General features: G+C 45.8%; 1 protein-coding gene across 6 annotated transcripts in view; it reads right to left on the bottom strand.

Annotated features, from left to right (window-relative positions):
* Positions 1–2,563: 2,563 nt before the first annotated feature.
* The window catches only part of dclk1b (doublecortin-like kinase 1b), a 49,993-nt gene continuing 28,976 nt past the window's right edge, over positions 2,564–23,580 (bottom strand). Inside the window, exons 1-13 of one of the 6 annotated variants that reach the window (XM_023826263.2) lie at positions 18,021–18,168; positions 17,469–17,563; positions 12,945–13,032; positions 12,296–12,465; positions 11,920–12,039; positions 11,101–11,247; positions 9,786–9,919; positions 9,594–9,671; positions 9,124–9,220; positions 8,503–8,583; positions 8,109–8,222; positions 5,617–5,690; positions 4,579–4,775 (exon numbers count right to left, since the gene is read on the bottom strand). In XM_023826263.2, the coding sequence (XP_023682031.1) occupies positions 4,718–4,775; positions 5,617–5,690; positions 8,109–8,222; positions 8,503–8,583; positions 9,124–9,220; positions 9,594–9,671; positions 9,786–9,919; positions 11,101–11,247; positions 11,920–12,039; positions 12,296–12,465; positions 12,945–13,032; positions 17,469–17,563; positions 18,021–18,039 (1,275 nt within the window). In that variant the 5' untranslated portion in view covers positions 18,040–18,168 and the 3' untranslated portion in view covers positions 4,579–4,717. Of the gene's footprint in view, positions 4,776–5,616; positions 5,691–8,108; positions 8,223–8,502; positions 8,584–9,123; positions 9,221–9,593; positions 9,672–9,783; positions 10,915–11,100; positions 11,248–11,919; positions 12,040–12,295; positions 12,466–12,944; positions 13,033–17,468; positions 17,564–18,020; positions 18,169–23,580 lie in introns of those variants that run through there. The other 5 variants (XM_023826262.2, XM_023826259.2, XM_023826256.2 and 2 more) reach the window with 5 other exon arrangements.

The raw sequence follows: 23,580 nt of genomic DNA, 5'->3' as shown, positions 1-23,580 counted from the left end.
CATAGGAACTGGGTTTCAGGGTCTAGTATGTATTAGATGGCGAGCTAACATACGGTAGGTACTCTTAGTCAAAATGCTGAATGCAGAAGAAACGGACAGGGGTAAAGACCTGAATAACTTTGGTAAGGGTCTAATCATTATGGTTAGATGGCTGGGACAGAGGATCTCCTAAACGGCAAGACTTGTTGGTGCTTAAGGTCCGCCGTGGTGAGTACTGACTGAGAGAGGACTGAGGAGGGGAAAAGCAGGAAAAGGTGCAGGGTGTGGGATGTGAATGGAGGCTGTCCCGTCTGATACATACCAACAGAGGGACTACTGTAGCACAAGATGGCACCATGAATGGCTGCTGTGGAGTTTTGCTCTCATGCACATTTGCTGTTTTTGTTAAATTATGTTGTGTGTTGAGTCAAATTGATACATATTTTATGTTACCTATCTGATGTGGTACATTTGTGGTCTTTGCCACACATTGTGCATTTCAGTTCTGAGGCACAAATATTAGATACTTTAGTATATTTTTATCCAAAAGGGTTGTAAGCGTTTCTGACAGTGGACGGGTCAGCATAAGTACTCTGACTGACTTGCAGCTACGTAGCACCATATGCAACAAGGCTCAATCCACTGTGTGCTGTGACATATTACACCTATGAGCATCATTAAAATTATCTGCTATTTGTGCCACAGTAACCCTTCTGTGGGTTCGTACCACATAGGATAACCTTCATTCACGTGTCACGCTGACGCATCTCAGCCACCCAACACCCTGTCGGCGGACCTTGGTTATTTTCTACTCAAACCACTCTCAGTAGGTCCTTACCACGGCTGACCCCCGAAGTCTTGCCATTTCGGAGATGCTCTGTCCAGTCAGCTGGCCATAATGATCTGGCCCTTACCAAAGTCACTCAATCCCTCATCCCTGCCCATTTCTTCTGTAATCAACATGTGACTATCGGATGTTACTGAAGGCTTACCGTCTAATAGATACCGGATCTTGACACACATCATTTTACTTGACAGTTGGCATTATTCACTACACACTGAATTGTCACAATGGCGTCTGGTCACAATGTTTTGGTTCAGCATGTGCCGATGAGCTAAAATATCATGACCACTTCCATATAAAGGAAATGATGTTGACCGCCACATAATAATGGTGCATGTCAAGTCTGGGATGCATTAGACCAGTGTTTCTCACCCTTGGGGACCCGGAGATGGTCCACATTTCTGCTCCCTCCCAATTCCCAGGGAATTGTGGGTCCCTGAGGACTGGTTAGAGAAATGCTGTATTAGTAAACATTCAGTACAGATGTAAGGCTGATGTAAGACAAAAATCACAAAATTATAGTCTCAGGAAATCCTTTATTTGTGGGTTTTGCTTGCCGCTGAATGAATTCACCATAGTTAATTATCGCCAGTAATTAACGTATTTGTTCACCTGAACACTTTATTTTCCTTTAATTAATAACAGAAATAGAGGGACTATAGCTGTACAACAAACTCCATCCAGTTCATTAACAAGAATTTTATACCCTCAAATATGTCTGCATTCATGTAGGATGCACTCATTTTATAAACTTTATAAACCTCCCAAGTAGCAAAGTTATACCTTATTTGTGCTTTCTAATGCTGTTCCAGTTTCCTGAAACTCAATGCAGTCCAACTTACCCAATACAAACAATTCAATCAGGTCAAGTTCTTTCAGTTACCTTCCTGGTACATAAGTGACTTTTTAGCGAAAGGAATTAAGAAAGAACTGTGAACAATCACGTGTGTATTCGCCTATGACATACAGTAAAGGAGTCAGTTGCTTCAGAAATTACAAAACCAATTAGGGAAACCAGAACCATCTTTTCTTTTTTGTGCTTTTGGGTCGAACTTCTGACAGGTATGACACTGAGTGCATTCTCAGCGTGCTTTGGGTTCATATTGTGAGGATTCCCTAGTTGGGGAGAGAGTATCATAAACACTCTGGTTGGTTTGTGCAAAACAACTCGGTCCTGAAGGGATGAGAACACACCAATTGGAAGGGCAATTTATAAAGGATAAATTACAGGCATTTGTAGAGGGAAATATTGCAGAGATAAGCCACATGAAAAACAAGTTTTTAAAAAAACAAACATCACAGTAAAAACAAGACCATGTTCTTAAGAGCATAAACATGCAGGAAAGAGAGAATTAGGAGTCCAATAAGAAAGGTGGTTCAGGAAGCACGCTGTCCCCAAAGGCCAGGTCATGAACTGCACATGCCCAGTGCGGCTCCAATGGACTAACGGGGTCTGCCGAGAGAGACGGCAGGGGCAGCATTTGGAGGCGTCCATGTTTGTCACCACATGTAAGTTCGGACACATTCTTGGTCCACAGAAATCCATGTTGCCAGCACAGCCAAAATCATAACTACATTCAGTTATTGCAGTTACACAGTTTGCATTTCCTTGTGGGGTTTTTATTGTGTAGGTTTCCACATTCTTCGAGTCAAAAGTCTATGGCGTGCAGGTTACAGTGTGAAATGCAGTCCGATTTATACAGATCAGGGCTACGTTGCATTTTGTACTACGTGCTCCTCCAGTTATTCTCAGTGGTGCCATGATCTGATTCCGCTTTGAGGGGCAGCACTGGATGCTATACCTAAGTATGGTTGTGCCAGATCTCCAACACAGCTACAGTAATGCAGAACTGCACTACTTCACTGGGAGCTTTGTGGCTGTCTACCAAACAAAAGCACCTATTGGTTTGACTGAGCAGGAACGATACTGATTCAAGTCTTGTGATATCGTGTGATGCAGCCTGATGTCTGAAACTGGAAAAGAACCTATGACCATGTTCACAGCCAGCCTCAAATCAAAAGCACCACTGCTTTAGCCAACTAGGAAGTGGAGGGGGAGGCCAGGGGGCTAGGGGGTCAGGGTTAGAGGTAGTGTTCACTGAACCAGGAGGGAACTTACCGGGAAAGTTATATCATTCAAACTTTATATTCTGCTCTCCAAGAGAATATACACAGCTAGGATTTTTGAGGTTCAGGCTGATAACAATAACATATGGAGCAGCAAAGGAAGCCTGATATCTATAAGGCCCCAAAACATTACTAGTATGTTTCAATTCACATGAGCACCCTCTTCTGGAGAGGGAAAATACTGCAGCAAGAATCACTACCACATATTTTTCATGGCCTTATGTCCGCCTGCACTTGCCAAATATACACCCTCTTGCGCCCACAACTGCCCAGCAGTCCTTTAAACTACCTGTAGCAGCACCATTTCCATCCTTTTGTACGTTTAAATGTTTCAGGTTCACTTAACATGCTTACATTTTCCATCCTTGTGTCTACTTCATTTTCAGTAATACAAAAAAGTGACTTTCACAAGAGTAAAACGCTACATGTGCACCAAATTTTGCATAACATCGATTCTCCTACAGTGTAAGCTTAGACACCTGGTCCCTGTTTCCATGGCCACCATCCTCTCTGTCCTGTACCTCTACCTCTCTAAGGCTACAGACACTGCCCTAATCTGGCCTCTTTAATAGCTCACTGTTCACTCATATCACAGGACTGATCATTTGATAAAATTGTGGTGAGATGTGCTCTTCTGTGGTTGTAGGTTCAAGAAAGATTGATGTAGGGCTTCTAAGAGCACCCCGCAATCCTGCCTTGTGATTATCGAAGCCGGGGAAAAACATGTCCCTGCTGGTCCGTTGGACACTGCTGTCTATACTGGGCGATGGTGCATATCTGCTCCAGCTAAGGAACCATTGAATCAGTATTTTGGAATGTTTTGGGGTTCTGTTCTTGGGCAAAACACAGAAATTGAGTGATCTCTGAAGTGAGTTGTGATTCTCATGTGCTCCTGAAAAATACAGGCATGACTTCAGCAGAACATAGCAGTAATTTTATAAAATACATCACCTATGTAATGTTTATGTCCTGAATGTTTTTAAATACAGGATGATCCCATGCTAAATTCCAGGTTAAGTTAAATACTCTCCATGTTGCATAATGAAGACCCACACAATATTTCTTAACTACGAAAAGAAAACTGTTGACCTGTATGCTAATGCTATTCTGCTCTAAACCACAGCCCCAGAGGGACCAGTCAATCCTGCAGAGCTCATCAGTACAGGCTAATTCCATTTTGTCTTTCCCAACAGACAGACAAGGAGGTTACAGCACCATCCAACCTGGTTTAACGTGTGACCACGCAGATGCTGAAACTTAAAAACGTGGATTATTCAGGATGACTGGCATGACGTCATGCAGTTTAGCCATCAGAAGTTCATTGATAGCTGACAGAACATCAAAAGTGTAGAGGAAAATTCTCCTTAGCAGCAACGTAAAAATACATAAAAACAAACAAGTTGATATACCAATAAGAGGCATCCTAACAAAATGCCCTGTTCACTGGGATGTGTCCATTGTGCTGACTGGATGACCTCTGCCCCTGTGCTTTCTGTTGGTTCCTAATTGCCTCTTGACTTGTCTACTTCCTCATTCTCCTTCCTTCTTGCCTCTGCCTTGTCCTCACCCACCCTCTGCACGCTAGGGGTAGGTGGGCCTTCCGCTGAAGCAGGCGTGCTTAGAAAGGTGAATTGGGTGAGCGGACCGTCTCAGCAGAGCTGGGAGAATAGTCCTCAGACTCGGAAGTGAAGTCAGTAGGGGTGGGGCTAGTGGCAGGGCAGGGGGCGGCGACGAGCAGACCCCCCTGCGGCACACGGGAGGTGGGCCTCACATCCTGGTGACGTCTTCGTCTGAAAACCTGCCTCTCTTTATCAAGTGCGGTGGTCTGTGAGGGAAATCAACCGGAAATAGGGGTAAGACATTGTGATGGATAATACAGAACAGATCAGCCACTTATCAGAATCCATAACAGTAACAGTGGTGATATTCACAGCTAGAACAGCTCCTGGATAAATCTGCACCAGTGCCATTCGCTTGGAATTATAATGCACTTGTCAGGGAGCGTCGGGGAAGGTCCTGTCACTGTGCACAGCTGCTACATCCAACTAAAAGAAACCCAGAGGATCTGAATGCCCAGCGGGGGTGAAAATGATGTGGAAGGCGGGAGCACGATAGCTGAGGGGAGGAGCTGGTTAGCATGACCCGAGGAGACCACACACCCCCATCAGACAGGGGAAGACACCCAAAAAGACACAATGTGAAGGCATTTCAGGAGGTACAGCAAGACAGCCCACACTACACAGTACAGGTGAGTTTTAGATGCATCGCTTGAAACACTGAGTTTTCACACCAGAATAACAGAGCAGTCAGAGGGAAACGGCACATAGAGCAAGACCCTGTCCACAGAGACACACAGCATCTGTCCTTTCAGCACAAAGGGACCGGCAGCCCAGCACAACCCCACCCACAGAAATACGAGCACAGTGTGGGTGGGGATGGGAAGCAGCTGGTGATGTCACAGCGAGCGATGAGGACACAGAGTGGAAACGTCCAAGGCCCTCACCAGACAGGCGGACAGGGTGGGGAGCATGAAGGCGACTGAGAGAGGGGGCTTCTCCGAAGAGATGGAGGACTGGGCTGGAGTGGGGGATTGGGGGGGGGGGAATGGAGACTGCCAGCACGTTGCCATGGAAACGCTGCGGGTCGGGAGCTGCAGCATGGCGTACCTTATCCAACACATCTCTGGGTGCTGGCAGAAGTCCAAAGACCCTGATCTCTGGAGGGAAAAGCCATGGTCCAGCTGAGCAGAGAGAGACGAGGGCAACTCAGTGGATCAGCTTTAAAGTCCTGATTCGCTGATCTTTAGTCTTTTATTTAAACTCAACGAAAGTGGACAGAGCGATGGGAGAGGAACTGGGGGGTGGGGGGGGGGGGGGGGTAGCTGGGGTCTGGTCGGGGACGGGGACTGCTGCTGAGCGGTGCAGATGCACAGCCGAAGGACCACATCACAAAAGACATAAAAAAAAAAAAAACGTTAACAGCCCGTGTGCATACAGTAACCGCAGGATGTTCCATGAACAGAGACGATCTAAGGTCATTCCAAGACCAAAATACAGAAATACTGAAACAATACACATTAGTTGTCGTGCGTATAAGGGGTCTCAGCTTCCACCTGGGGAACCTACGCAAACCCTGCCGGACAGCAGGATCTTTAATGGCGACGCCAGTGCTGTCTGTGCAGATCGGCTCCAGATAAGGGACCATCTGCAAACAGGTCCCTGCTGGCCCACAGCACACTGCAGTCCATGCTGAGGGATGCTGCAGATCGGCTGCAGGTAAGGGACCATCTGCAAACAGGTCCCTTCTGGCCCACAGCACACTGCAGTCCATGCTGAGGGATGCTGCAGATCGGCTGCAGGTAAGGGACCATCTGCAAACAGGTCCCTGCTGGCCCACAGCAAACTGCAGTCCATGCTGAGGGATGCTGCAGATCGGCTGCAGGTAAGGGACCATCTGCAAACAGGTCCCTTCTGGCCCACAGCACACTGCAGTCCATGCTGAGGGATGCTGCAGATCGGCTGCAGGTAAGGGACCATCTGCAAACAGGTCCCTTCTGGCCCACAGCACACTGCAGTCCATGCTGAGGGATGCTGCAGATCGGCTGCAGGTAAGGGACCATCTGCAAACAGGTCCCTGCTGGCCCACAGCAAACTGCAGTCCATGCTGAGGGATGCTGCAGATCGGCTGCAGGTAAGGGACCATCTGCAAACAGGTCCCTGCTGGCCCACAGCACACTGCAGTCCATGCTGAGGGATGCTGCAGATCGGCTGCAGGTAAGGGACCATCTGTAAACAGGTCCCTGCTGGCCCACAGCAAACTGCAGTCCATGCTGAGGGATGCTGCAGATCGGCTGCAGGTAAGGGACCATCTGCAAACAGGTCCCTGCTGGCCCACAGCACACTGCAGTCCATGCTGAGGGATGCTGCAGATCGGCTGCAGGTAAGGGACCATCTGCAAACAGGTCCCTGCTGCAACAAGATAACCCGGACTGCGACAATAATTATCAAAATGTAGTACTTCTATTTAAATGTCAACTAATATAAGGTTAAATGCAAGGATAGCTGCTATACAATTGTCGTAACTAAAGTCAAATGTTATATCTTTCCTCGATGGAGTAAACCAGGGCTACCCAACTAGTTCCAAGTGGGGGCTAGATTATAAAAACGAAAAGAGTGGAAAAGGTCACAGGGGCTATAGCTTTAGCTTGAGTACGTTGTTACCTCGTAGGTAATTATAATTGGCTGTTAATGTTGATAGGGTGGGAGAAATCGAAATAATTATACAGATATTCTGAAATTTCTGATCAAAGAGGGCCAATAAAAATAAACTGGAATGCCAAATCTGGCTCAGGAACCACAAATGAGCAGCCCTAGATTAAACCCAGATCAGTGTTAATGCGTCTGTGTGGTCACTGCATTGCTCCCTTATCCCACACTGGATTCATGACAACGGTGCTGACAATCCAGAAAACGGGCAAATGAGAAGCCATGGGGGCTGAGGTGAGCACAGGTGGGCCTCGTGTAGAGGAAGAGGATGATGCTGACGATGAAGCTGCGAAGAGGACAGGCAGGACTGACATGAGGACGAGTCGGCGGAGGACTGGGACGCTCATGCCAGCTGACGCAGCTTCAGGAGAAATTCAGGGGACACAGGGGACAGAGACGGATGTCCGTTCCCTAGCTGCAAGCACATTTGGTTGCCGGGGAAGGAGTTTCTCCTGGTGACCAATCAGTTGCCAGGTTGTTTTTACTGCTCTCAAAGTGGACAGAAATGTTCTACCAAAGGGAGAAAATCATCTTCTACAGCAAAGCACTCTTTGGCGTCTTTCAGCATTCATAATTATTCAAATGAACGCAATTTAACGTTTATCCATAGTCACTGACACTACTTCGCTGGGGATTTTTGGGGTCAACCAAAAATACCTGTGTGGTTTGAGCGGAAATGATACTGATTCGAGTTTCGTGATACTGTGCGGTGGAGCCCGATTTATGAAACGGGAAGTTCCCCAAATCTATTTGACTGAAATGTCAAAACTGCTTGCATGGTGGACATGGGTTTCAGATCCAAGATATTCTTCTAGAATAACTAGTTAGGACGGCTATCAGGGTGAAGAGGGAGGTGAATGGGGAGGTGAGTAGGGGTGTGGGGGGGCACTCACAGTTATGACGGACACTCCGGCCGTCGTGCTGTGGGGCTTCGGTCCCGTGTTGAAGTGCTTCTTGATCTTCCCAGCCACGCACAGCTGGTGCTCGTTCTCTGCCATGCCGTCGTCCTGCACACAGGGCGAGTCCCCGGCCCACATCACTTGCCGTTGCTAATCATAGTTTTACACCAACATGAAGATCATTTTCTTTCGACTGCCTAGGACATTTGCACAGTGCTGAATGTGTTTCCTCATATTTGAACTGTCTAATTATTATTAGAACTGAATATTATTTCTAGAACACTCTTAGGAGTTATCACTCAGCTTGGGGATGATCTGTGATGTTTCAGTTGTATGCTATCTGCATATTTGGGGTGGGGTGGGGGGGGTAAGGTTTGGGGGCACTTACATTGACCCAGGGATGGTCCAGCACCTGTGGTGCAGTGAAGCGTTGCTCCACCTCTACCTGCAGCATGCCGGTGATGAGCTCCTGTGGGGTGGGTGGGGGGGGGGGGGGGGGGGGGGGGGGGGAGGCAGCCTTAGGACGGCTCAGAGATCAGAAGAGTCGCATGCAGCACAGCACAGCATCCGCATGGAGACATGCGCAAACAAGGCCCCCTGCACTCACAGACAAACATGATGTAAAATCTGCAATGTGTTTTTTTATTGTTTTACTGCTTGATCTTATTGCTATTTTAGTTATTATCCATCTTTGTTTTAACTGTTATTTTACTGAGTAATACGTTAGTTCTTTGTTTTTACTTTTTTTGAATTTTCCACACATAAACACATGATCACACTGACAGATATAGCTGGTTTCACCCTGCAGTATTTTAGCTGATGTGTCGTGTGGGGGAGGGGTGTTTATGCTGTGAGGTTTTATAAACGGTGACTGAAGGCCTCATAATCGGAGCCTAGCGGGACAGCACACTGCGGCATGCTGGGTATGTCATCATTACTGCGGAAGCTACCACACAGCAGCCAGTCATGCAAGGGCACACGGAGACGCCTGCCGCACGCACGCACCCACCTTTGCCGAGTCCGACACGCTGTCCCAGTATGGCGAAGGAAACTCCAGCTGTCCCATTAATATCTGATCAAAGAGAGCTTCCTGATTGTCACTATTCCTACAGAAAGCAGAGTGATTACTCTCCCGACAATCATCAAAATACCATTCATGAATATCGTTCAGTACTGTAGAAGAGGTTGTATCTGCATAAAGATATTTCGTCTCTATTTCCCATTGGCCACTAGAGGGCGCATTATAACTTATTTGTCTAAGTCTCACACAGTTACTGCACAACAATAGAATAAGCATTCCAGGGCTTCAGAAAAGATTAATGCCCATCATACTTCAAACCTTAAAGAAAAATGCCCACTTAATATGGAAATATCTATTATAAAGTATTAAACACCACAATGAGGTATTTTCCTCATTCAGAGAAAAGCCAGACATTTTATGGCTTCAAATCCCAGGTGAGGACTGCATACAGTACATACCCACGGAACGGGGGGAACCCACAGAGGAGGATGTAGGTGATGACCCCCGCAGCCCAGATGTCAACCTTCAGGCCATACCTAGAAAGAGAGAGAGAGAGAGAGAGAGAAAGAGAGAGGAACAGGCATGTGAGTCTGCCTGTGCATTTCTAACGCCTGACTTCCAGCTGACACCCTCCTCCTCTCATCACTCACCCAGTCTCAGCGATGATCTCTGGAGCTACGTATGTGGGGGTCCCACACACATTATAGAGGGGTCCATCCACCACCGTGGCCAGGCCAAAATCACCCAGCTTCAGGGACTTGCTACCATCCTGATGCTCGTAAACCTGAAGTACCAAACCAAGGAAGAGAGGGAAAGTGCATCAATCCAAATGCCACACTGGGCAAGCAGCTTTCACTGGGTACAACTAGGCGCCATCCCACCAAAGTTCAGGAACCTACTGCCTGGTTCTCAGTTCCTGGGCCGTCTCCACTGAGAACTTTTGTAGCTCCTGGTCACTTTCCCACCGCACGACATGAACTGTGCTATCAACTGTGCTAAATAAGCATTGGAAACGAAAAAGCTTAAACCTCACATGTAATTTCATGCAAAACTACACCACGTTTGATTGCGCAATCGGAAAATACATAACAAAATGCATTTTGTTTATATTTCATTTATATGGCCTGCAACTTGTTTATAATGCATTATTAAATTTGGCCAGCAGATCGATCTTTCGTTTCCTACAGAATAAAACACGCTGTAACATTATCCCACTAATAAGCGCTGACAAGTTTCACTGCCAGTACCGGCGATATTAGACAATAGTATGACGGTTAGTGATCAAATTTTCTGATACAGAAATATGGAGGTGCAACTTCCCAGTTAGGACCGGCACTTGCGGGCAACCAGTCAGCAAAGTTTATTGCTATAAGCCCTGCCCAGTAGCTCTCGGTGAAGTGCAGAGAGGAACTACAATCGGAGTTTCTGCGGTGGGAACACGACAGAAGTTCCTGGTTCCTGAAACAGTTTCCGGTTCCTGAAAAAGTTGGGTAAAGTGCCTACTGTTACCAGCTTTAACTAGATTTGTGTTTTGGTTTTATTTGTTTTTGGGCAACCATAGCAACTGAAGTGGTACTTTTCTAATAGCACTTGTTCAAACAGTGTTGAAGGTCTCCAGTGAGAGACTTGATTTGACAGACTCGGCATCTAGAACCTCTCCAATCCATGAAGAGGTCAGCCTTGAAACAAAGATGCAGAATGTTTATCCCAGTAGGCACAGCAGGTAGCAGTAGTTCACTTGCCTTGTTAGTGAGCTGGCCCTCATTAGCAACCTCGAATCTGGAAGAGGTAGTGTGTATAAATCTTCTCACACGTGACCCAGAGCAAAAGAATCACCTGTTGCATGGGATCGAATCTCCATTTCAGAGCAGATGGCAGTATTCAGCCTGGCTAATCCGGGTGGATACATAACCCTCAGATCTCAACATTGCCCCCAAGAGGCATTATGAAGAACTGAGCCCTTACCAGCAGATTTTCTGGTTTTATGTCACGATGGACAATGTTGAGGCTATGGAGATACTTGATGGCACTGGTGAGGTTATACAGCATTCCGCTGGCATCACGCTCTGTGTACTTGTTCGTAGATGTAATGGCATCAAACAAATCCCCACCCTGGGAACAAGCAAAGGGATACTTTTAGGGTGCTGCTGAAAGTTACAAATAAGAAACATTTCTCTGAACAACAGAACAGTGAACAACAAACAATGGTCTAACTTTTTGGCACAAGCAAGAAGTGCGAAAACACGTTAAAAACAAAACCTAGTGAGATGTTCTCTTGCCTATAAGTAGATGATGCCAAATGTCTTCAAAAGGCAATAATACTCAAATTGACCTATTTTTTATTCCCTTTGCAGAGACAAAAAGTGGAGCAGTAGCTCAATATAGAGCCGCTCTCAACAGAGAACAGAACAATTGGTCTGAGAGGCAAGGGAGAGACTTCTTACAGATAGACCTTGGATTGATCTCAGGGACATGGGTGGGCACATGTGCTGGGGGGGGGGGGGTGCTCTGGTGGTCAGAAACTGGTATAAGGTGGGTTTTCTAGAGGTCTTCTCTGAGACAGGTCAGAGGTTTGACATGGGATTTATGGAGGAGTCTACTTAAGATGTATATCTTCAGAAGGATAAAGGCAAGTTTTTTGGTCGTAACAAACATAGGCCTCGTAAACACCAAGGGAGAGAGTAAGTCACAGATGCTAACAAACATTATGCTAACTAAGCAATCTGATTGGTTGACAGCACGTTCTTCACATCTGCCAATCAGTACTATAGAAGCATGTGGTACCTTGACCAGCTCCATGACCAGGTAGAGTTCACAATACGTGTCCATCTCCTCAATGAGAAGAACAATGTTGGGGTGCTTCACTCGCCTGAGGATGGACACCTCGTTCTGGATCATTTGCTCCTGGGTGGAGGTAAGAGGACAGGAACATCTTGCTGTGATGAAGCAAAATTATTTACCGGCACGTCACATCAGTGTTACGGGTTATTATGGGTTACAGTCTGTGTAAGAAACTTTGAAGACTGTGTTGTGTAGAGGCTATCAAAGTAAACCTAAGAAATCCAAGGGTTATGCTACTGGCCCATTAGCCAGTTTTCAGTACCATTACCAAAGGGGTAAAAATCTACATCTCACATAACCATGGTGACAGGCCTCCTACCTTCCCACGGCACTTGCCCTTGTTGATGATTTTAAGTGCGTACTCCCTCCCGGTGGAGCGCTCCACACACTCACGCACCACCGCAAAGTTCCCGTCGCCGATGGTCCTTCCCACTTTATAGCGCTCGGCGATGTAAGCGGGTACCTGGGGGTACTCGTCCATGATCTCCGCTGTGGAACCATCATTGGCATTAACGTCACGGGCACACTTGTGGGTATTTCGTGGTTAAAGCTGGTTGGTCACAAGAACCATTCACAACTCGCTGCATTACAAGCACACCAGGATCAAACATTCTGCTGAGTCAAAAAGGAACAATAATCATTCCAACATATAGCCTCACACCCTGTAACACCAGAAATCACATTATTTCCACAATCACTGTAATCCAGGGGTGATTAATCCAGAAATTAGTAACTGGAAGACTGATTGGCTGAAGAGTCTTCACACTTGTGAACATCTCCCATGAAACACACACACATGTGAAAGGGAGCTTGGGGTCACAGCGCAGGGTCAGCCAGCGTGCAGCGCTCTTGGGGCTAGGGGTTAAGGGCCTACTAGAGAGCCCACAGCATGTGACTATCCTGCCAAGGTTGGGGCTCAAACCAACAACCTTCCAATCCCTGTCGTGTCAGATTCCCAGTGCTCTCACCTTCACTGCCTGGTCCATCTCCCTCATCCATGGAGCTGCAGACCTTGGTGGAGGCTAAAGACAATGAGGAGCCACTGTGCTGGGACCCCTGTGGAGGAGAGAGAGGGCATGAGCTCAAACAGCCATTACCTACAGACTGTGGGTAATCATTCCGGCTTAATCACCTTGACATGTAGCCATTTGAAATGTGACTATCACTGGTTAACAGATAGGAAGCAGCGAGTAGTTATAAGAGGCACAATGTCACAGTGGGCCTGCGTTCATAGTGGGGTACCACAGGGTTCAATTTTAGGACCACTATTGTTCAATTTTAGGACCACTATTGTTCCTAATTTACATAAATGATATAGACACCAATATATACAGTAAACTGGTGAAATTTGCAGATGACACCAAGGTGGGTGGTGTAGCAGATACTGAACTAGCGGCTCAGCAGCTACAGCGGGATCTTGATTTAATTAGTGACTGGGCCGATACCTGGCAGATGAAATTTAACATAGACAAATGTAAGGTACTCCATGTAGGGAGCAGAAATATAGAGTACAGGTATTTAATGGGACCTACTGAAATAAAGGTAGCTGATTATGAGAAAGACCTTGGTGTGTATGTTGATGCTTCCATGTCTCATTCTCGCCAGTGCGGGGAAGCAATAAAAAAGGCCAATAGGATGTTGGGGTATATCTCCAGATGTGTGGAGTTTAAGTCAAGAGACATAATGCTAAGATTATACAATTCCTTGGTGAGACCTCACCTAGAATATTGTGTGCAGGTTTGGTCACCATATCTTAAAAAGGACATTGCGGCCTTAGAAAAGGTGCAGCGTAGGGCCACAAGAATGATTCCTGGTCTTAGAGGAATGTCATACAAGGACATTTAGTTGAGCTAAATCTGTTCAGCCTCAAGCAAAGGAGACTGAGGGGGGACATGATCCAGGTCTATAAGATTCTAACAGGTTTGGATGCTGTTCAATCGAATAGTTACTTCAGCATTAGTTCAAATACAAGAACTCGCGGCCATAGGTGGAAATTAGCGGGAGAACATTTCAAACTGGATTTAAGGAAGCACTTCTTTGCACAGCGTGTAGTCAGAGTATGGAATAGTCTTCCTGATAACGTAGTGCAAGCTGAATCCTTGGGTTCCTTTAAATCAGAGCTAGATAAGATTTTAACAACTCTGAGCTATTAGTTAAGTTCTCCCCAAGCGAGCTTGATGGGCCGAATGGCCTCCTCTCGTTTGTATAGTTCTTATGTTCTTATGTGAGAACGGAGGCTAACTGACCCTCAGATGAGCAGACTTGCCATGTTCTGTCAGTCACAGACTGGCTCCTTTGAGCTACACCAGACGAGTTACTCTGAGACACCAGACAGTGATTTATTTCACATATGACTACCGGCCACTGGTAATGTCAAAGCACCGTTTCCCATATTATTATGGAGTTACTAGGCACCTTTCAAGACCTACATCTCTGTGCAGAAGCAGGATTATCCTCCATAAAAGGGAGATCACACGGCATGGCTGTCTGATTAATGCACTGCCCACTGCACCCTCTCCATGACCTCCATGCCCCCCCGGAAAGCATTAACACAATTACAGCAGTGAGATGAGAATGGCTTTCTCTGTCGTGATGGGGAGAGCTGGCACCGAGGTCAGAATCTCTGCAGCGAGAGCAGCTCCCTTCATCTCTCGCAGATGAAAGATCAGGATGAAAGAAGAACAGCAGGCAGACAGATAAAGGCAGCAAAGGCGCAGGTCGAGGCTTTGAACAGTTTACGAAGCTTAGAAACTGAGCCTGCAGTAAGATCACTGCAGTTAAGACTTTGCCTGTAAGTGAGATCCTGACAAATTGTGCAGTTGGAGTCGAGTGGGAATGGCTTTATGGCTGTTTTAAGTTGGCCAGTAGGTGGCAGTAGAGTCCTGTTAGTGTGAGATGGATCAGATTTGCAAATACCCAACTCACCTTTCTGTTGTAACCCCCATATTTACAAAACTTCCCTTAAGTTACCATCTTATGTAACATTTATGATAGAGGCACATTTTCCCGATCAACACCCAAAAGGCTAAGATGATGCCGAAGGAAGTTGCATCACAGAAGAGGGAAGAATTGAGCTCAAATGACGACTCTGTCACTTTTATAGTAATGAGTTTTAACCCACAAATCGGTCAAATTGTGGGATAAAGTGCAGTGAAGCTACAGATAAGGCTTTGGCCTCCAGTCAAATGTGAAATACAAACTGCTGTATACTTACGGTTCAGTCAAGTGAAGCGGAATTGAAATACTGTGAGATGAGTCCAGGTCTATTTCACAACAATTTTACAAAATAAGCCACTTATATGCCTGTTGCTAACACCCTGGTCCAAAATACAAGTGAAAACGAGCTAAGAACCCGGTGTAATGTTTTTGCTGTTGTTTGACTGCATCGGATTAAGTGCTGGATCATTACACCTCTCTACCCTTGGCAGGATAATTGATATTTGAGGCCTGCTCTACCTGGCTGGCTACAATGGCTGAATTGCTCAGAAAATGTTGCATATTAAATGATGGTATTTTCCTAAGTAATAGAATGATAATTGTATAGAGTTTAGCTGCCCATATACTGTGTGTAAATACACTGCCCGGCCAAAAAAAAGGTCACCATTTGAATTTATATCAGCAAATACTTAAAAGCCAATGACTGGATCATTATTACAGTCCTGCAATGTTATGCAGCAATAAAGTAAAGTCAGCTGAGTACCTGAATCTACTGAATGGCCAGGTTACACCTCCATCCATCATAAATGGATTTTCTCTTCCCTGTTGGCATGGGCATATTCCAGGACAAGAATGCTAAGATTCATTGGGTTTGAATTGTCCAAGAGTGGTTCAGGGAGCATGAGGAATCATTTTCAAGCATGACTTGGTCACCACAGAGTTGTGACCTTAACCTCATTGAAGGTCTCTGGGATGTGATGAAGGAGGCTTTATGGAGGTTCAACTCACTTGTCAATACAGGATCTTGGTGAGAAATGAATGCAAATCTGGATGAAAATAAAGGATGAGATGTTGCATAAGCTTGTGGAAACAATGCCATGACAAATGTGCGCCATAATCAAAGCTAAAGGCGGCCCAACAAGAAATTCAAATGGCGACTTTTTTTTTGGCCCGGCAGAGTATCTGCAGCCACAGTTACGCAGTGTAACCCCCACCCAAAGCATAACACTCTCCTCCCGATTTACCGCACGCACACAGCGCTCTGCATATATTGTGGGTATTCAGAGGCCTCATCAGGAGCTACCACAGCGCTCAGAGGAGTTAAAGGTGGTACAGAGGAGTTAAAGGAGGTACAAAGGAGTTAAAGCAATACCAGAAATAGCGCGAGGAGCCGTGACACCTGCACTAGAATAGCACGGCATGAGAGAGCTGCTGTGCGCCGATATGAGCACTGCCCTCGATTCCCGGCTCCAGTGGCAGCCGTGCAGAATGAGGACCGGGCCGGGAGACGGCAACCGGGCCGGCATGCTGACAAACAGAACCAGAACCAAGAGGAAGGAAGGACAGCCTAGGACCCAGAGGCCAGGCTGGTGTGCTGGCAAACAGAACCAGCACTGAGGGGAACAAGGTACAGGCCGGGAGACATTGACCAGCACCAAGAGAAAGAGTACCAAGTTAAGCAATCAACCTGAGAAAGGTCCAGAATTACTTGACTAAATACACCAATGAACCAGAACATTATGATCCACTGACAGGGTGCTGGGCTCGTCGAGGTGAGATGTGAACGAAGGCGATCCCTTCTGGTACAAAGCAGCTGAAGGGCTACTGCAGCTCAGATCGCTGATAAATCGAATGACGATTACAGGAGTAATGTGTCACGAAACACGGTGCATCAAGTTCTTCTGCATTCAACATGCCAACCATGAGTACCGAATGATAGCTTAACATCTAATATGTTCTTGACCTTGACACACACTGTTTGTATGAGATGTTCAATATTATTCACTTCACATGGGGGTGTTCAAAATGTTTTGATTCACTGTTGTATACAAATAGGTCTTAATGAGGCAGATGTTTAAAGTATTTACCCATGAATACGTTTGTAAAAAGGCAGTGGGACTATTTCAGTTTGAGGACTTAATATTTCTATCATTATACAGAAGCACTTCAGGTTACGATGGGGTTATGTTCCGATAAGGCAAAAATATCATAAGGTGAAAATGCATTTTAATACAGTACATCTAACCTAACAAACATTCATAGCCTAGCCTAGCCTACCTTGAACATGCTTAGAAAACTTACATTAGCCTACAGTTGAGCAAAATTAACACAAAGCCTATTTTATAATAAAGTGTTGAATATCTCGTGTAATTTATTGAATAATGTACTGAAAGTGAAAAACAAAATAGAATTGGAATAGCCATCGTAAAATGTCAAAATGCCATAACATGGAGCATCGTAACCCGGTGCGTCTGTGAGCAGTTTCAGCATGTTGATAAGTTTCCTGTCCTCCCGCTGCCACTGCTGCCGTACGTGTGTGAAAGCGGATATCTTACCCGACGCCTTCGAACGCTTCCCGGGCTGGTGGGGGACGGACTGGGAGACTTCCCCGACCGGGGAGTGGACAGCTGGCTGCCTGGAGTCCCATTGGCTGCGGGGTTGAAACAAGAACAAGAATCAATAGTTTGAATGGCTGGATTGCAAACCCACTGTCTCCCCCGGAGGTGGCAGCAGAAACAGCAGCAACAAGCCTGCTGGCACTTGAGAACCTACAAGTAGTAAGCAGAGTATCAGGATCAGATGGAGACGAGGCGAGGAACCCTGCCGAGCATCGCGAAGAGGACAGGCGAGTCCGACAAACAGCCCGGCCTCGCTCTACCTCCTGGCTAAAGGTGCCAGAGAGCCACAGATAAAGGCCAGGGCTCCAGAGCCCTACGAACCAGAGTTGGTGGAGAAAGCAAGGAGGCTCGACGTACATACAGTGCGGAAGGAGGAAAGGCTAGTGGCCTGCCTGTCTGAAACCCATAAAAGGGGCGCCTGGTAAAAGGGGCAGACCCCCGGTGGCTCTCTCGCTTCCCTACATCCCCAGAGGCGCCGCTCGTCCTTACCTTGCACACACTGCAGCATGCTGGGGCGCCGTGCTCTCCCGCTCACTGCCGCGCTGCTCTGATGCGCGGCTCAGCCAGAGCACCCTGAGTGGGTGGGGGGCTGGAGGAGGCGGGGCCAACTGATGGAGAGCGAGCCATCGTGAGCCGCTATTGGCTGGCTCGAGACCCTGCGCAAGTCTGATGCGAGAAGCTATGGGGGGCCTGGGGGGGGGGGGGGGGGCTTTCGGGCGTCATCCCAGGGCTGCATCAATAACGTCAATTAAACATAAGGATTATGGGCTGTCCCCAGATTACTAATAACAAGCAGCAGATCTGCTGCGACATGAGTGCAATTAATATTAGACGGGTAGTTGGAGAGTAAAACACTAAAAAGCGCAGATTGCAAGCCTCCCACATCAAACATGCCTGGTTAAACTGGATTACAGCCGGACACACTGTAACCCAGGTTAGAGCTCTGCGCTCTGCGCTAACCTGATGTCCACTCTCCATGTCCTTATAGAAACGCCATTTACTCATTTGCTTTATCATGCATCTCTGGCCCATGCAAAACACCATGGATACTTAGTTTTATATCGAGCCTGTTTATCTTGATGTGTTGAGATGAATGACTGTTAAAGCTAGAGAGATACTGAATCCAGGCAGGGAGAATTTGGGATTACCGTGCAGGGGGAGCGAGGCAGATGTACGGTGGGTTGGTGCTGAAGAGGTTAAGGAATAAAACTAGACTAAATTATGGGGCCTTATGATGACAGAAAGGCAACTTTTTATTTATCTTTGAAAAAGGCAGCTATGGAAACTCACAACACAAGCCATTGCTGCAAGAAAATCCATCATTTTAATACTAACGGCAACTCTGGCATCGATCTCCAGGCACTTGTTGGAATGTCAAAATCCCAGAGTGGCAAACATGTCTGCTATGGTGTGTGGCTGGAATCACAGGGTGCCGCGTTGGTGTCACTGCCATGAATAATGCATCCTCTCATCTGCCATCTGTTTCTGAAGGGGGGCTCAACACAAGGGCATCACCTAGTGCTATTTACGGAACAGAAACCTCCGGGTCTCGGAGAAGAGCGGCTTTCCCGTCACGGCTGTGCCCTATCCAGCCTCGCTGACGGCTGGGTGACACAAAAAAAAATGCAGAGGAGGACTTTGAGGGCCCACAGATTCTTCCTTGTGGGCCATGATGTATTTTGGCAGTCCTTAAAGGTACAGAACTTTTAAACAAATTACAGTGGCCGCTCACCCCAGTGAATCAGGCTCATCTTTAAATGGCTCTGAATAGACTCACATTCCTTCTCAGTGGCTTGGGAATGGTAATGGTGTCTTAAGTCTTTTTGATATTTCCCCAATTAGAGTCCATGGTGATGATGTCTTAGTTCAGTACTCTTTGACTGTGTGCTCAGCTGGTTGCTAGAAACAAAATCTTGGTCTGGATATGTAGCTTCTGGACCTGAAATGCACAACACTGGCCATTCTTAAAGATCTGGATCACTGCCCCAGTCTGTCAATCCAGAGGAACTGTCCCCAACCACCATGCAATGCTGAAGAGGCGGGTCAACTGAAACAGCCCAACAATACCCAGAGCCTTCTGGAACTCAAATATTTATGACACTATGAACTACAGCAGGGTTTGTAAACTACCATTTCAACCGTTTCAATTAAAAGGACCAGGATTTCACTTGCTGTGTGCTGATTTGTCACTGATATGAATGTGAAACAGCTGGGTGAGTCTTTCAATCAAGGAAAATAACCACTAAAAATACAATGTGAACAAACAATTCGGCTGAACACAGGAACCTTTCAGTTTTAAAGCAGTTTGTAAAACCTCAAGTAGCTCATAGTGTCCCTCCTGACATTGGACAAAGACAGCCCAACAATATCTAGTGATAGCATCCAAGTCCAACAACAGAGAGCTGTTAAGGTCAGATCTGGCCGGTCGTTCCTCCCAGTCATACTCTTTCAGGTTTTACTGCCATTACCCACGTGGGTGTTAAAGTCCATTGATGGAAGTAGATCAATGGAGTCCTCAGAGGGGGCATCATCCAGCACCTCAGCCAACCTGCAAGATCTATCTCATGTTGATGCAAGAAGAACCATAGGAACCACAAACTCTTGGGTGTATTAGTCTTTTGAAACCCTGTCAGATAGCAGCCCAGCCCCTCTCTGCTGTGAACAGTAATTTCACCCAGGCTGTGGAGATGAGAGTCTCTCTCTCCGTAAAGAAGCCAGACTCTTCTGTTTTACTGGTACCATTGTCAACATAATGGTAACCCTCTGTTCCAAAAGTTTCAACTAAACACTTAAGATGGTTTCCATCTGCTAATCAATTTAAACTGTCTCCTTCTCTAGCAAATAAAACTAAAGACCATGATCTGTCAAAAGTGATGGTTTCACACCACATTGCCAATAGGATGAGGCCTCTGAGCCAAAACTGTTCAAAGGCTATGTCAGCCCTGCTGAAGGATTCACAATATCAGAAAAACCCAGCGAGGCTACAGTGCAGTGTGAGGCTCGGGGGGGAAGCAGCGGCTAACGGAGAACCTGCTGCAACGTCGGCATGATGATTATCAGAGCTGCTGATGCAACAGAGGTAGCTGCTGCTCTATTTTCCAAATGACTTGTCATTAGGGGGCTCTTTTGGACTATGGCACAGAGGTGCATATAAATGCCACCTCTGACGTGACTGCAAACAGGACCCATGCAGACTGCGGGCTCCTTCAGCCTGGCTTCTTCTGCCTTGACTCATTCAAGATCCTCATCTAAACCTGATGAGGATCCAGGACAGGGATCACAGATCTTCAATTAAAAAAACACATTGACATACAATAACACGGAAATAGCATTAGCTCCTGCTATGCTAATTAAGAGTTAAGGTACAGCAAAACTTACTCCATTATTAGGTTGTGGAGGGACATTGTGGTTATGGACACATGGTAAATGAAATCTTTGTTTGGAAACATGAGGAAACATAACAATGATGTATAGACCTTGACATAGCGGAAAAATTAAGTTTCCACTCAGTGTATAAACTGGTGTGGGGCTCTGTGTAGTTTGACCTAAGTGAGTTTTAATAGCCGTTTGTAACCTGTGATACTGTGAGCAGTGGTCTGAGCATGATCACTGCCTCGAGTAACTGCTTCCAACCAGTCTTAGTTTCCATGGCAACGTAGCGGTCCTCTTTGACAGCAGTAATTTCTCCTAAAACAACTTTGCGGAACCAGAGGGGATGGTGACTCTTGCTGTCTAGGTCAAAGGATTTCAAAGGATTTTCTCATTAAAAGTGAATGCAAACAGCACACTGCCTGACAGTTAGTCTAACAGCCCAAGATTGTGAGTTTCAAATAAGCAAATTGATACTCAGTTATATAACACTGCCTGTTTTCTTCTAATCTCCACCTTGTCTGCACATTTGCAGTTGTTCAAAAGTTCCCCACGATTCATTACTGGATAAATGCTTGGAGGATGGATGGGGGTTTAACGGCTAATGACAGTTAAACACCACCTTCAATGACAAAGACCACAATGCCAAGAGTAGCTTGCAGTCCACATACAATTATATCTTTTGTAGCACTTTATTATTTTCTAAGCATTTCTTGTAAAAAATAACACCCTAAAACTGACAAGAGTATTATGTGTTACAGTAAATCCATCTCAGCTAATGCATGGTGATGGGGACTCTGGAGCTTCTCCCAAAATGTACAGGGTACACATTAACAAAACAAATAAGACACTTTTGAAAGATAACTTTGAAAAGTTTAAAGGAAAAGGCTGAAATATTCAAATGGCACATAACGTACACGGTACAAGCCAACATTCACTAAACCCTGCCGGCTTGTGTGCTTTGGAATACTGTCCTGGTAAAAGGTGCCTTTCCACACCAAGTATACATCTGTTCAGAAATAAAACAATTCTTCCTTAAGTCACCTATACCCGACAAAGGGGGAAAACAATTTACTGCAGTACTAACATGGTGTCCAGTCCCCTGAGACACCATCACAACTGCATTTTGATACTGTTTACTGGCTCATTCCCTGTCATTAAGCTCACGAGTTCACAACACTTTCTACCACATTTTTCTGGGATTAATCATTGTCTTCACGTGGGCTTTGGGATGCCTTGACCAAAAGGAAATTCCAAGTTCATATACATGATACAGCACAATGCTCCAATAAATGATGATTATTTTCCTTTTTTTTCCCCCCCTGTCATGTCTGGCAGTTTAGCAAGCAGGATGTTAGTCTGGGTGCCTTATTGTGCCAACACTTTTATTTTAACAAGTGGAGCTTCGGATTAAGCTCCTCTTGTTACTTGAGATATACTCTTTATTCACCGTTTTAGATTATTGCGCCATTACGTCAGAGCCGACAGGGAAAGTTAACTGAAATAGGAGAGATAAAGAGAGGAAGAGAGGAGGGAGAGAAAGAGGAGAGGGGAAAAGAGAGAAAGAGAAGAGAGAAGAGGAAAAAAAGGGGAGTCAGATAGAGAGAGAAAAACAGGGAAAGAAAAATAATACATAACTTAAGAAAAAGTAGAGCAAAAGGAAAGAGTAACAAAAGGACAGCTTCTGTATCTTAGTACTGGACATTGAATCATGATATGATGATTATTTTCCAAATGACCTTTACAATGCAGAGTCAGGACAAGCGCAGAGGCTAACACAGGACGCTACTGCATCAGAGGCCATGTGCAAGCTCACACTAAACCGGCAATTTAGAGAGCCTAGGTCACAACTGTCCTGTTTTGAGCAAACCAACAAACACATGGGAGAAACTGTCGAGCCCCATGTGCACAGAAGTGAGTAGAGAACCCACAACCCACTGAGGCATCACACTGCCCTTAACAGTTCATCTTAAAAATATATTTAACTACTTCCATTTAATAGTTTTTAGCTTGTGTGCAAGCCGCATATACAACAATTATTACCTGCTATCAAAAAGATATCTGCAAAATGTGAACAGCGAGCACTTTTGTGGAATAGAGCGGTATTACGTAACAGACGCTGCGCCCAGCATACCGATTGAAGCGGAGCTCATTTACTTGCCTACACGGAAAGCTCATCTCTCTTTGTAACGAATGGTAAAGCCAGCTAATAGACCTGAAAGCTAGTACCCCGCTGAATTAAAATCTCGGAAAGCATAATGATTTTCCTCGGGTCATTAAAAAAAGAAGTTAATTACTTTTCGGATTTGCTTGATGACCTCTACCAAATAAATTACCGACTACAGAGCTCTGAAGTGCAGTGGCTGTTTTTTGTCAGTTCATAAAAGAACACTAAAAACTCAGTTGCCTTGAACTTCCTGTGGGTCTTCAGACGAGCAGCTGGATGTCTCGTTCTCCTAAAGGATCCGTTCCTCGTTAAGCTTCATTACACTTGCAATGCCTCCTGCTACAAAAAGGAGCCTCTGTTCCTCCTGAGTTGCATCTCCTCCTTGCAAGGCATTGCCAAGAATAGGCAAATACAAAACTTAATATATAAATCACGCCATGAAACAAGTTTACTGGCATAGTGAGAGCTTAAGTGCGAGTTTTGGGTCCTATGAATCGTACTGCACTTTTACAC

The sequence above is a fragment of the Paramormyrops kingsleyae genome, chromosome 17 (genome assembly GCF_048594095.1).
Source record: "Paramormyrops kingsleyae isolate MSU_618 chromosome 17, PKINGS_0.4, whole genome shotgun sequence".
Taxonomy (NCBI): Eukaryota; Metazoa; Chordata; class Actinopteri; order Osteoglossiformes; family Mormyridae; genus Paramormyrops; species Paramormyrops kingsleyae.
This window is presented reverse-complemented; position numbering and strand designations above follow the sequence as displayed.